This window comes from Zootoca vivipara, chromosome 5, assembly GCF_965207765.1.
Source record: "Zootoca vivipara chromosome 5, rZooViv2.hap1.1, whole genome shotgun sequence".
NCBI classification, from domain to species: Eukaryota; Metazoa; Chordata; class Lepidosauria; order Squamata; family Lacertidae; genus Zootoca; species Zootoca vivipara.
The window spans coordinates 12,532,110-12,546,430 of NC_142588.1; the positions used below are offsets into that span (position 1 = coordinate 12,532,110).

Genomic DNA, 14,321 nt, shown 5'->3' on the forward strand with positions numbered 1-14,321 from the left:
GGTTCACCCTCTGTTGTGACAGCTTGCACTGCCTTACTTTATAGGTATAGAAAAAGTACAGTGGATGCTGGTGGCACCTAGGTGGAGACTCCTGGTGGAGTCTAGGAGGTCACAGTGGCAGAGCCTTGGCTGTGACTCCCTGTCAGGTGGTCCTCCTCTGTCTTGCAAATAAATAGTGAACATCTAAGCAGTTTGCTGTGTTTGCTTCACCAAAAGTGACCTCTCCAGGGCACAAGCCTGAGTTGTGTGTTTGGAAGTTCTGGGCTGTCCAGACAGTACAATTGTACAAGTGCTTGGCATCTTGGTTCGGAATGGGTCCCTGCTGTCACACATGTTCTCTGGAATTCCCTCTCCTCTCAGCCTTGGTGTTTTGTTGTGTGACTGGGCCTTGGCTTTGGGGAGCGGGTTCAGAATCTTGCCAGGGCTTTGTCCCACTTTGCCCGTAAAAGGAGCCTCCCCTGAAAAAAGGTCAGGCAATTTGAAAAGGTGAGTACAGTGGTGCCTCGCTAGACGAATTTAATTCGTTCCACGGGTCTTTTCTTATAACGAAAAATTCATCTAGCGAATCCCATAGGAATGCATTGAATTTTTTTTTGCCCATAGGAACACATTAATTGAATTTCAATGCATTCCTATGGGAAACCGCGATTCGCTAGACGAATTTTTCATAAAACGAATTCATCTAGCGATGCAACCTCTGCTCGAAAAATCCTTTCGTTAAGTGGAAATTTCATTAAGCAGGGCATTTGTTAAGCGAGGCACCACTGTACATGACCCATATGCAGGGAAAGGAAGCAAGCACCTTCTCCCAGAAGCTGTTTAAATAGACAAAACAAACATGTCATATCTTTAATCTGCAAAGTATCAGTTTCCACTGACTGGAATTCACCTAGTGAATTTTACATGTCCCTTGACTTGCACTTCCTTGATTTGCAGCTTGCTGGATCAGATACCAGAAATGTTTGCTGATACGAGAGAAACAGAAACTGTGTTTGCCCCAGTAATTCAGGCTGGCATGGAGGCTCTGAAGGTTTGTTCAACATTCTAAACTGACTTCTAACATCTCTTTGTTTTGTGTTGTAGTATTTGAACCTCTTTCCCAGCACTTCGTAAAGCTGCTGAAGTGTTGAGAGGAGGTCATATATGTATGAAGCATTTATGGAAATGTAACTAATTTACAATTAAAAGTGGCTTTTTAACTACAGCTTGCATTGCAACTTATAGGATAGTCTAACTGGTAAAATGGGAAAAAGCAAAGAGGTATTCTGCTCCGTGAGCACAGAGGATATTGCAAAATGGAGACTGAGTTGGGTTTTAGGAATGCGTTGAAAGCAGGAGTTTGATCTATCACTGCACACTTACCATACATTTCTAGTGAACTGTTTAAAAATTGTTCATTACCAGGAGTAGCAAATGCAGTCATGTGACTTCTCAATGAGCTTTTGTGGATTGTATGTCTCCAAAGATAAGAACGATTTTTCCATGCTTTTGAGACTAACAGAAGTATCATAGCACTTCATGGCCTTTTGGTCCCAATGTCTACATCCTCCATACCCATTTTGCAAGCACATACAAATATCTGCCAACACTTCATGCATCACAGTGAGCTCTAGTCCACAAAAACCTACAACACAATAAATCTGTTTGTCTTTGAGCTTCCATGGGTTCTTGGTGGGTGCTTTTCTTTTTCAAGGAGTTAATTTATCTGAGAGCGCATTTTTAGGAACTGTAGATAGGCAGTCAGAAACTTGGTGCTATGTTTTCCCTTTTTGAAGGCTGCTTCTTGCAGTCTCGGAGTTCAAATCTGTTTGAATGGTATGCTGAAGTTTTGGCAAACCTACTAAGTTAATCTGACAAACGTACAAGCCGTATACTGTATTGTGTAGCTGGTTGTTAAAGTTGAGGGCTGCCAAGTGTGCCCCACCCCCACCCCCATTCATATGGCCACTATTCCCTTTCATATTTTGTAACTGAAAAACTTCAGTTTTCTGCTTTCAGGGGTAGTAGTCAGGCTTCTGGGCAGATATGGTGGGCTTCAGTAATGGGCACAAGTACTGTAATGAACTTGCGGCTACCAGAATTTGCTCTAGTTTCCTTGTTCCTTGTATGCACAGAGCACTATCTTGGATGACAGGCCATGTAAAGTAGGCCTATTTTAGGCCTTAGTTCTACTTCTAGGGGAGCCGAATTGCTTTTTATAGCAGACAGCACTCAGTATCTTAAAACAACAAATGTTTGGAGAACATGGTTGCTGAAGGCAGACCCAGGGTCGCTGAACCCAGAGTCTCTCAGTTATATTTGTGTCTTACTTAATGGCTTTTGTATGCTTACTTGCAGGCAGCAGAGTGTGCTGGCAAGCTCTTTATATTTCATACATCACTGCCTATTGCGGAGGCCCCAGGGAAGCTGAAGAACAGAGATGACAAGAAACTGATAAACACTGACAAAGAAAAGGTAGCGGGACTTGTGTTCCTTGGGTTGCATTTGGCTTTTCTTCACGAGTGGGTTCATTTCAGGAAAAATATTTCCTTGTTAACTCCTCTCCCTGCTTTTCTTCCTTTATACTTTCCTGTTTCCAGGATGCACATTTCACACAAACACACCATGCCTTATTTTCTCTCCTGGAAATCAGCTGAAATTCTCAGCAACGTGGTCATTTTCAAAATTTGAGGGACATACTGGTTCAGAAAGCTGTATGTTGTTGTTGTTGTGTTGTTTAGTCGTTTAGTCGTGTCCGACTCTTCGTGACCCCATGGACCATAGCACGCCAGGCACTCCTGTCTTGCACTGCCTCCCGCAGTTTGGTCAAACTCATGTTCGTAGCTTCGAGAACACTGTCCAACCATCTTGTCCTCTGGGGTTTTTTTAGGTTTCAAAATTGTGATTTATTATATTTGCTAAGTTGTAAATCACTTTGTAAATCTTTAGCTTAAAGCATGCTGTAAAAATATTTTACATTGAGAAACTTTGCTAAAAACTGGTTGAAAATTCATCAAGGGTCTTACAAAGCTAGCCTTGTGTGGAGTTTTCCAGCATTGTCATCGTTGAAGTTAGAACGTTTTAATGTCCCAGGTGTACTGCAAGACATCACGTATTGTGCCCTGTGGTTGGTTTTGCTTCTTTTTTGTCACATGATCAGGAATAGAGAGCAGAGTGTAAACCTGCTGCATCAGAAATTGTCCATTATTTATCTTATTTCTTCTCTCTCTGCTCCTTTTTTTTTTTTTTTTGCTTTGCCTCCGTAGACTCTCTTTCAGCCTCAGACAAACTTTTATAACAACTTAGCCAAGGAGTGTGTAACACAAGGCTGCTGTGTGGATCTCTTCCTTTTCCCAAATCAGTATTTGGATGTGGCTACCTTGGGGGTTGTTCCTCATCAAACAGGCGGCTCCCTTTATAAGTACACATTTTTCCAGGTATGATCTATCTTTGATTTGATGCCTGTTCCATATAGATGATTTAAGTAGGCAGTAGTTGCCCTGCTGATCTCAGAGGAGAGAAGATAAAAAGCTGGATTAACTTTTTCATTGGACCAGTTTGGTTTTTTTAGGAGTCTGCAAGCCTTTTCCAGTTACATGAAGAACATGCACTGTTCTCCAATCACCATACACCGAATATGGGTTTGATTTCTACCCTAATAGTACAAAATAAAGCATAGCTTACAGAATGACAGACCAGAATTTTTAGTTTGTTTGAAACAAGCAGCCTTCACGTTGTGCCAAAATGCCATCACAATGGCACCAGGTGAGCTTCTCTGGAAGGCCTCTCCCATGGCTGGGTTGCTAACACCAGTTCTCTCTCTGTAGTAGCCACCCACCTTGCCTCATTTTTGTGGGGAGGGCAGCAATGGGTACAAAACAGCACCTCTAAAGAGAAGCTTCAAGTTTAGGTATATATGTATGCCAGAAGACCATTTTTCATGTAACCTGGTCCTAAGGGCTTTTAAAGTTAAAACCAGCACTTTAAATTGAGCCCGGAAATGAACTGGGGAGCCAATGGATTGTTGTATAGATAATGTAGATTGCTGTATACAGATAATGGGTTTCCTTAAACTGCTGGTGTGCTTGCATATTTTGTGTGTTAATTTAATGGTATAAGGTTTGTTCCTGGAGAGAGTCTAGCAAGATCATCCTAGGACTGAAGGCTAGTAGCACTTTTAATATACCTGGGGCACCTCTATACTTGTTGTGTGAAACCTACTGTCTGTTTGTGTACTCTAGGTGGAAACGGATCAGGAACGCTTCTTGAACGACTTGCGCAGAGATGTTCAGAAAGAAGTGGGCTTCGATGCTGTGATGAGGGTCCGCACAAGCACTGGTACGTATTTATGAAGATGCTGTCTGGATTTTAGGAGTGTACAGAGGTCTGGCGCTCGAACCTGCGAAAATTAGGATGCCCTATACTGCCAGCATCGATCCCTTTTGCTCAGTGGTAGCTTTCTGGAATGATGGACTCCAAAGGATTTCTTACCACGTGTCCTCTTGCCTCCCAGGTATTCGTGCAACTGATTTCTTTGGAGCTTTTTACATGAGCAACACCACAGATGTGGAATTAGCCGGCCTAGACTGTGACAAAACAATCACCGTGGAGTTCAAACATGATGATAAGCTTAGTGAAGAAAGTGGAGCACTTCTTCAGGTGATGCATGCAAGATGGGCGATAATGGGCCATTCCTTCGAAATGTGTTTTCCCTCCCTTATTCGAATTCTTGTTTAGCCCCAAAATATTCAGTGCTGTTTAGGACTGCAGCCATTTAAGCACAGCAGTTGTGTCAGATTTGTTGGAAGCCCACATAGTGGTACTGAACTCTTTCTTTCGCATGCTAACGGTTCTGCTTGTAATCTCTCTCATGTAGTGTGCTATATTGTATACAAGCTGTGCAGGACAGAGGCGACTGCGTATTCACAACCTCTCCTTGAACTGCTGCACTCAGCTGGCTGATCTTTATAGGAACTGTGAGACGGACACACTTATCAACTTCTTGGCCAAATTTGGTAAGGGGTAGACCTGTAACAGTTTCCTGGAGAAGACAACTATTCACAAGAAGCTTTGGGAGGGAACATTGTTCTTGTACTGTGAATATAGTTTAATGTAAATGGGTGTGTGCTGCCTTCCACGTGAATGTAGTTAAAGACAAAGTTGTAATATATATATATATATATATATATATATATATATATATATATATATATATATATATATATATATATTAAAATTGTCCAGTAGCACCTTAGAGACCAAGTAAGTTTGTTCTTGGTATGAGCTTTCGTGTGCATGCACACTTCTTCAGATACCCTGAAACAGAAGTCACCAGACCCTTATATATAGTGGGAGGGTGGGGTGGGGTTTTTCTCAGGAGGGTAGTAAGAGATGGGTGATTGACTCAATGGGTATGGTAAACCTGTTGATGACTGTTAACGACTGCAGTTAGTCCTACAGGAAAAAGCAAGGAATCCAATATATCTATTAAGACCAGATATGAAAACTCTGGAGAGACCAATATTGGATTCCTATCTCATTACATATGCTAATCATCTGCATACTATCCCTTGCTTTTTCCTGTAGGACTAATTGCAGTCGTTAACAGTCATCAACAGGTTTACCATACCCATGTCATCATATCTATAAAGTTAATTTTCCTGTTTAAGAATGCTCCATTTAGAATGTGCAGGTTGGCTACTATTCAAGTTACTATAAACAGATTCTGGGGTACAGAACTTAATATACGTATGCCCAGAAGTATGTTTCTGATTTCCAATTGCTGGAAGGCAAAAGAGGGGGGAAATGCTCTTGTACTTGGGTGCTGCTTGTGGGCTTCCCATAGAACAAGATGATGGACTAGATTGGCCATTGGTCTGATCCAGCAGGTCCTTCTTTATGTTCTCAGGGGAGGCTAATTTTTTTATCTGTAAGCCACCTTAAGTCCTGTCGGGGAAAAGGTGGGCTGTAAATAAATATAATAGTAATGGAACTGCTAAGCAAGTGTAGTGCTTAAATCACTGATGTCCATGGTGAAACAGTGTTTAGTGACAATTGATCTCTCTTTATCAAGACAAAGCAATTAAGATTACACCCCCCCCCATTTCTCTAACATGAGGATCTATAGTGGGGAAGCATGTAATTTTCATGCAGTTGATCCCAGGTCCAGTCCCTGACACCTCCAGTTAAAAGAGAGAGTTAAAAGCAGAGCTGGGAAAGGGTCTGTCTTAGGCTTTGGGGAGACACTTCCAGCCAGTGGACAGCACTTAACTAGGTGGTGCCATGGACTGACTCAGTCCAAAGCAGCTTCGTAGGGCACAGCAGCACAAGATACCTTCTTGGTGGTTTTCCAGGCGTCTTACCGGTACTTAAATATTCCTTACATCAGCTTGCATAGGACTTTCTAACCAAGATGTTGTTCTTTTCCTTAAGCATATCGTGGAGTTCTGAACAATCCAGTCAAGACAGTGAGAGATACGCTGATCAATCAGTGTGCGCAGATACTGGCATGCTACCGGAAAAACTGTGCTAGCCCTTCTTCTGCCGGACAGGTAACTTCTTGGTTGTGGGGTACTAATCCTGAATTGGGAGGCTGGGAGAGCAGCTGGAAGTGGTCCGTCTAATAATGATGCTAACATGGAAAGGAACCTTCTTGCTCGCTCCTTAGAACTGCCTTCCAGATAGTTGCTTTGTGAAATAGGGTAGTGGTTCCAGCCTTCCTGCATTTCATGAACTTTATGAAACCAAGAAATGAACCTGAGTTATTGTCTTGTGATAACGTTAATCTTACTATAGCACACTGATGGTGAAGATACTTCACCGTAGTATTGCAGGTGAAAAGAACTTGAAAGGCCATGTAAGCCCCAACACAGGGACAAATCCATTCACTAGCTCCGCCCAACATACGCAATCCAGACCATAGTATGCTTTGAGCTGCAAGTGGTTGTAGAAGTAATTGCTTTTATGGCAGTTTACTTCAAAGGCGCCTATAAGCAAGCAACATGCTACAGAATATGCACTACGTACTAAACAGTGTTCAATGAAGTTAAATACAGGTCTCTTCTGATATTTACAATAGGTTGCAGTTTTACAGTTCTACAGCAGTAGAAATTAAAGAATCTCCTGAAGTAGTTACCCTGATCTTTGTTAGAGACTGAGGGTTTTGTTTTTTTACATCAGTGATGTCCTCTTTTTTCCAAAGAGGGCCAGATTTGATGAAGTGAAGGGCCGTGAGGGGCGACCAAAGTGCCAGCCATATTTGTTGAGCTTTTTAAGAATTGAAGTTGTTGAGCATTTTACCCCAGGAAATAAACTGCCACAGGGGCTGGATTAAACCGACTGGTGGGCCAGATTAGGACTTTGGACATCCCTGTTTTACATTTATGCCAATGTTAGCAATGATTCTCTTCAATTTTTACAAAGTTAAAATGCTCGTAAGTTCTCTTTCTCTCTGCCACCCCTTTCCCTAATGAGTGATTTTCTCTAATTCCGTCTCTTACCTCTTTCAGCTGATTCTTCCTGAATGCATGAAACTGCTTCCTGTGTATTTGAACTGTGTTTTGAAAAGTGATGTGCTTCAGCCTGGGGCAGAGGTCACCACTGATGACCGATCCTACATCCGCCAGCTAATCACCTCCATGGATGTGGCAGATACAAATGTTTTCTTTTACCCCAGACTCCTGCCACTGGTAAGCGCTTCTGCACATAGAAGACTTGTAATTGCTTAAACATACAACTCATGGAATAAGGGGGGAATTAAGATGTTTAGGTGAGGCTGCTTTGTCTAAGTTGAGAGTACTTATAACTTAGAAATTGTAGCATTTCTTCTGTTGGAGCTCTGACATATACAGTTGTGTTTATGTCAAGACATGCTGTGTGCAATATAAGGAAAAAGTACATTATTGTTCTCCCTGGTACTGCAGGAGTATCAGGAGACTCCGTGCACAGTGCTACCCTTAAGCTCAGTCTGTTAGTAGTCTTGGGGAATTGGGCACAAGTGTCTGAACAAGGAGCCGTGTTTCCTGTGCGATACCACACAATATCCCTCTGCCACACTTTCTGGCTGTAAACCTGGAACTGCAGCGGGATGTAGGGAAGGCAGTGCAAGTCCACTGATAAGGGGAAGGTGAGCATCCTGGAGACCACAACTTTTGGTTGTGCACCAACACCAACCAAGAATTGTTGAGCCCTGTTTGCATCCCCTTGATACAGGGAAAGTGGGTCGTATTCTCAACCAGGTCTGCCAATCTAAAGGCTGCTAACATCTTAGGGCATGTGTCTGAAAGGGAAGCACCTCTTCCCCATATCATTTTGGCCAAGTTTGAGGTTAGCTGGGAAGGCTGTTCTGGCAGTGCCATTGTTGCATGAGATTAGGAGATCCGTGGCTCACCAAGGAACTTCTCAGCAGCAGCAGCCCAGCTATGGAATATTCTTTCCCACCCATGAGGCGACCGTCATGGGCAGCAGGATCCTCAGGGGCAGAAGATCTGGGCTCCAAGGAATGCATTGCCTCTGGTGCTGCCACTGCCACCACCACATTGGCAAAGTCACAGTGGCAGCAACAGCTGTGGCACATTCTCTGGAGCTTGGACCTGCTGCCTCAGCAGCCATGCTGCCTCTTGGCGAATAATAATAATAGTTTTATCATTTATACCCTGCCCATCTGGCTGGGTTTCCCCAGCCACTCTGGGGATTTCCCTAGGCACTGCTGGTCTCCTCCAGTGGAAATGGCGTAGGCTGGGTCTCCTGGGCTCTGCAGCTGCTTAGCATGATTCAAATCAGTCCCCTTTCCCTCCTGTGACAACTTTTGATTCACCCGCTGGGTAAGGTTGGTTTGATCCCCTTGTTCCCAGTGTAGATCTTTATTTCCTCCTCATTCTGTTATAGATGTGTCTGGTTCACCTCTTCCACCACGCTTTCTGAGTGGGCCATTATGCACCTGGGAGCTCTTTGTGCACTGAGTTACATTGCCATTCTAACCGATATATTTTGTGAAGTGTGGTCAGTTTTGAAATGGTTGTGACTTGCCCCCAAGGTCCCATGTAATGGGGTGGGATATAAACCTAATACATGAAGCAAATCAGCTTGGTCCAGTCACGGACAGCAGCTGTCCAAGATTTCAGACAGAAGTCTTGCAAAGCATGTACTGTACTGCTGAATTACAGCCCACCTCCTGAACATGTATTTTCAAACGAAAGATGGGATTCTGAGAGTTTTGCAACAATTGCCACATTCCGTCCCAGTCAGTGTGATTCAGTGGGCATTTGCAAAACTGTTGATCCGGTTTAGTATTGTTGTGAACTTGCAAATGTCCTGCAGCACAGTGACTCCAGTTCTTTATCTACAGACCAAGATAGATCCCAACAGTGACTCCTTACCACCAGCAATCAGAAACTCTGAAGAGCGGCTCTCCAAGGGTGACATATATCTGCTAGAAAATGGGCTGAACATCTTTTTGTGGGTAGGAGCAAATGTTCAGCAAGGGCTGATCCAGAACCTCTTTGGAGTGGCATCTTTCAGCCAAATCAGCGGCAGTATGGTAAGTGGGGTCATGCTGGGCAACAAGAAGATTTCTCCTCATTCTTAGGGTGCTGTCTAACCTTCTGCTTGCAGGATTTCCCCCAAAAGATCTGGCAAGGTTCTGAATAATGGGACCAGCCCTGTGTAACGGCCCCAACTCTCTGATTTGTGTTTTGACTCCTTAACACAATAGATGGAACAGATCAGTTACTTACAGTTCCATACCTAAACCATCGGTCCATGTAGCTCAGTATTGTTTACACTGACCAGCTGTAGTACTTCATGATTTCAGACTGGGGACATTCCCAGCTCTGCCTTGAGATGGCAGGGGTTGAATTTGGGAGCTCCTATGTGTAGTGCAGATGCTTTGCCACTGAACTGTGGCACTTCCCAAATCATGGGTAAGAGTGAGCAGTGCTGTGGAAAGAGTTTCGGCAAGGTTGGGTAGCTCTTCTACACGTGGGTCAGGGTGGTTTTTGTGATGCATCCATCATTTTCTGTGTGTGTGCTGCTCTGGGAATGTTCCTTCTTGCTAGTTTTGAGAAGATCCAAGCTAGGTGTTTAGTACCTCTGCTGATTATGACATATTTGTGACTAGTAAATAACACAGCTCGCCCATGTGCGAATGAATGTTTTGAAGTGGTTCTTGATCTTCTGTGAGATGTTTCAACTCTGTGTTGCAGTGCGTGCTGCCAGTTTTGGACAATCCCTTTTCGAAGAGAGTACGGTCCGTCATTGATATGTTCCAGTCTCAAAGATCACGCTATATGAAGGTAATTGATGCTTGCTTGTGATTGGTTTTTTTTAAAAATCATTGCCTTCTGTAATTTCTGTGCATCAAATTACGTTTGAATATTATTACGTTTGAATAATCGGGGGGGGGGGGAATTACACAATACCGTAGTACTTGCAATTTCTAGGACCCCACAGTGGGTTCTAACTTAGTATTTTCCCTATGCAGTTTAGAACGGGGCTTCATTATATTGTGTCGGAAACTTATTTGGTTGTACAAACCATAGCTAGCCAATGCTAGAACGTCCAAGGTTCCATTAATACTTGGCACCAAAGGCACCACTCTCTTAACATCTTACTAACATTTTCCTTTTGCTTTGTAGCTCATGATTGTCAAGCAGGAAGATAAACTGGATTTGCTGTTCAAACACTTTTTGGTGGAAGATAAGAGCATGAATGGGGGTGCTTCATATGTGGACTTCCTCTGTCACATGCACAAGGAGATCCGCCAGTTGCTGAGCTAGAGCTGGAGATACGCTGGATTCCAGCACTGACACTTCTATGTTCACTAACCGCCTGATGAATGGGCCCAGCTCCTTCGAGAAGGACAATACAGAAAGCTGTACAATTCCATAATTTTTAATACACTGTGCATAAACAGTTTCAGCATCTCCCAAAACCCTTTGAAGAAGTGAGGCATGGACAGACGAAACATCAGCTATAGGAGTGGGTGTGGGAATGTTATTTGATTCCAGGCCTTGGACCTGTGCCCTCTTCTTGTGCTTGGCAGGTATCTGTACCTCCTGCCTCCCAGCCCCCCAGTTCTGTTATAACAAATGTCATTTGAGTTTCACTATACAAGATTAAGCATCAGGTGAAAAGGTGATTGCTCTTCAGAACCACACAGTGCGTGTCAAGTTTGTGCATGTGATACTCTATATGAAAAGGAGCTATTGGGGTGGGGGTGGGGAGTGGAAGTTGGCAGGCCCTGTTCAACCAAAGAGTAGGAGATTGATAAAGCAACCAAGCTGGGGGTTTTTACACCTTCACTTATAAGTGGAGAGAGCAATATACTGTAAGCAAGTTATACAGTGGCATCTTCTAGGAAACACCTGAGCTGTTAGGGAAAATAGCAGGGTAGGCATGCCTTGACTGTAGTTGCTTTGCTGTGTGGATATGCCTTGGAATAAGTGAGTGATAATGAGCAGGTGCTGTTTTGGGGAAAGCGAAATTATTCGGGGTTGGTATAAACAGGTGTTGCCTCCCCCACCCCTTGAGAAAAACAGCATCTTTCTTTCTTTCTTTTTCTGCCAGTGTCCTCTTGCTTTGGTGGTCCGTTGCCTCTTTCCATTCACGTGGTAGGCTTTTGTCTGGAATATCCTTTTCAAAGGAGATGGCCGTGCTTTCCCTTTCTTATCACTTTGAAAAAGTTGTGTTTATACGCAACACAGGAGTTTGCTTGGAGAGACACTCAGTTTGAATTGTATCCAAGAAGCACTGAGAAGTCCTGTAGCACCATGCAGAAGGAGTTGCTCATATTCATAACATAAGGTTCAAATCATGCCACTAACGTATTCTGAAATTCAAACCTTTAGTAGCTCTGAATAATTTTGGTCATGCAGCACTTAAATGGCTACACCTGGGCAGTTCTTACTAGTCCATCAGCGTAGGATATCTGTGGCATGCCTGCTTGTAGTCTTGTTACAACAAATCAAGCAGGCTTATGGTTGACCTCTCCAAGGCTGAGCAGAAAGTATTCTGTTTTGTATTAGACAGAAAGATGATGAGTTTGAGACTCCACGAGTCAAAGGGCTCATTCATTTTTAAAAAGACACTAACCTTTTGTTTTTAATGCTACACTTAGAAATTCTTGCAGTGCCCAGAATGTACTGGGGAACCGGCAGCACTGAAACGTGAAAAAAGGAAAAGCAGGGAGGTAGATCGCTTGGACAAATGATGGATTAAGACTGAATATAAGTAAAGCATTTATTCCATCTGCCATTGAAAATTGAAGTTGAAACCTTATGTATATGACAGATTAAATAATCCAGGAGTGTGGTTTCTAGTCCCTTGAACTATAGTGTGTGTATGCGTGTGTGTTTGTAAATATTTTTCCTTCTACTGCAGCTAGTTTGTCTTCCCTTTCATCACACAGTGAAGGGGAATATCCCAAAAACTGTTAACTGGCCACACCTCAGTGAGTTTCTCAGCAGTCTTAAACACATTTGCAAGTGTGGCTACCCCCCCCCCTCTTGCCAAACATACATACTGTCTCCAACCAAAAAAAAATTAGAAATCTGTTAAACCAGTGAAGAGATTTGCTCCCCAAGACTCCACAACAGGACTTCCAGAATACTAATTTCTAGAATTAATATAAAAGAAAATATACGATCATAAATCTTTCTTCACTTTTTTCAATGCATCTTTTAATTTGTAAAGAAATAAAAATATATGAAGATGTATTTTATGTCATTGTTAGTAAATAAATACTGATTATTTTTTCCAAGCCCTGTATTCTGGGGATGGGAGAGAGAGCTGGTGTGCAGGTGACTCAAATCAAGTTCCGTCATGGCAAATAAAACTTATTTGCAACGATATTTGAAAGAATTCCGTAAGGTGCTTATAATGTTTTGCTTTCTGGATTAAACACATTTCAGCTTTCAATACTATGACCTTCACTTCCTGTTAGGAATGCGGTGAAACATATTAGCATACATGGCCTTCTTATAAACTGAAAACACCATCTTGAAAAGATGTTCCCCCATAGCTTCCTATTTTCATGAATATAGATCATCTCAATGTTGATTTCCTGTAATCATGGCATAAGATCTTGCACTTTGTAAGCCATTTTGGTCAGTGTGCTATTGCATAATTCTTATGTGGTTGCTCAAATAGAAATGAGGTTTATTTCTCTTAAATCACTGATATCGCTGCTACTACTGTTAATAATAATTGCATATCAGATGTTGCTGTCATTGATTCCAAGGCCAGAAGCAATCACAGGAGCATAAAAATACTTCTACAGTGGAATCCATTCCTGATTTGTTTGGAGAGTTAGCAATTCATCCTGGTTTTCTGCACAACTGTGATCATTATCCAGTTTCCTTTTTTGCTACTTGCTTTTCTTCACTATTTAGTTCTGCTGCTGGTGTGCCTTAAAAATAACTCTTCAAGCATCATCTCAGCAGGCCTGCTTCAGCCTCAAGGTTAGTTGCATTGAGGGATCCTGTGTTTGAGAGTAAGAGGAAGAAGATGTTACATATGATCTTGTGTAGGTCTGCTCAGAATAAGGACATCCTGGATTCAACAGAACTCGCTCCCAAGGATGCAACATAGCAAAGAAGGCAAGGAAGGAAGGTATGGCTTAAAAGGTAGCAGGCTGCTGCAACATTTTATGTTGAGAAGCAGTATTTCATTTACGGCAAAAATATTCCCATTGATTCACTCCCACCCACCCCCTCAAAAACAGTGAGACTGCGATTTAAGAGTTGGTATAGGACAACGGCTGGGGAGACCTAGCTTCAAATTCCTGCTCATTCACAAAGCTGCTTAGGAAATAAATACTGGGTATGGTCTCATAAAAAATATGGGGTGGGGATGACCCTGATTTTTTGGATTGCTTGCCTGCCTCTGGCTAGAAAACTAAAGTTGCTAGACATCTTTGTGTGAGTGGAGGTTGTCATCATCCTTGTTCCTGCCTGCCTATGTGTTCTCCCTCATTTTCACCAATTCCTTCCCCCGCCCGCCAACCATATTTTTAAAACTTCTCATTTACAGCAATTTATGAGGCTTATTTGCAGAGTCCCAGATACGTGGGGTTAGAACTGCAATAAGTATTTGAGGATCTGGGTGCTTAAGTGCAAATTTTCCTCCCTCAAACCCGTAAAACAGGAATATAAAAACGTGTAAAAGTACATAAAATAGGAATTCAGAAGTGTTTGACACATACAACACAGTCCAATCTTACAGGTGTCAGAAAGCCTGACAAAAATATAAATTGCCAGAAGACATCTGAAACAGCTGGTGGTTTGTTGCATGATTCATATATGGCAGGGTTAAAGCCATATTGTGACCCTGTGATATGTATGGTG

General features: G+C 42.6%; 1 protein-coding gene across 4 annotated transcripts in view; it reads left to right on the plus strand.

Annotated features, from left to right (window-relative positions):
- SEC24C (SEC24 homolog C, COPII component) overlaps nucleotides 1-12,827 on the plus strand; it is a 38,300-nt gene extending 25,473 nt beyond the window's left edge. For all 4 annotated transcript variants that reach the window (XM_035137725.3, XM_035137726.3, XM_035137722.3 and 1 more), the window contains 11 exons: nucleotides 937-1,030; nucleotides 2,338-2,454; nucleotides 3,246-3,416; nucleotides 4,221-4,317; nucleotides 4,493-4,638; nucleotides 4,856-4,994; nucleotides 6,412-6,530; nucleotides 7,488-7,667; nucleotides 9,326-9,517; nucleotides 10,182-10,271; nucleotides 10,614-12,827. In XM_035137725.3, coding sequence (XP_034993616.2) covers nucleotides 937-1,030; nucleotides 2,338-2,454; nucleotides 3,246-3,416; nucleotides 4,221-4,317; nucleotides 4,493-4,638; nucleotides 4,856-4,994; nucleotides 6,412-6,530; nucleotides 7,488-7,667; nucleotides 9,326-9,517; nucleotides 10,182-10,271; nucleotides 10,614-10,754 — 1,486 coding nt within the window. In that variant the 3' untranslated portion in view covers nucleotides 10,755-12,827. The remainder of the gene's footprint in view (nucleotides 1-936; nucleotides 1,031-2,337; nucleotides 2,455-3,245; nucleotides 3,417-4,220; nucleotides 4,318-4,492; nucleotides 4,639-4,855; nucleotides 4,995-6,411; nucleotides 6,531-7,487; nucleotides 7,668-9,325; nucleotides 9,518-10,181; nucleotides 10,272-10,613) is intronic.
- The last annotated feature ends 1,494 nt before the right edge of the window (nucleotides 12,828-14,321 follow it).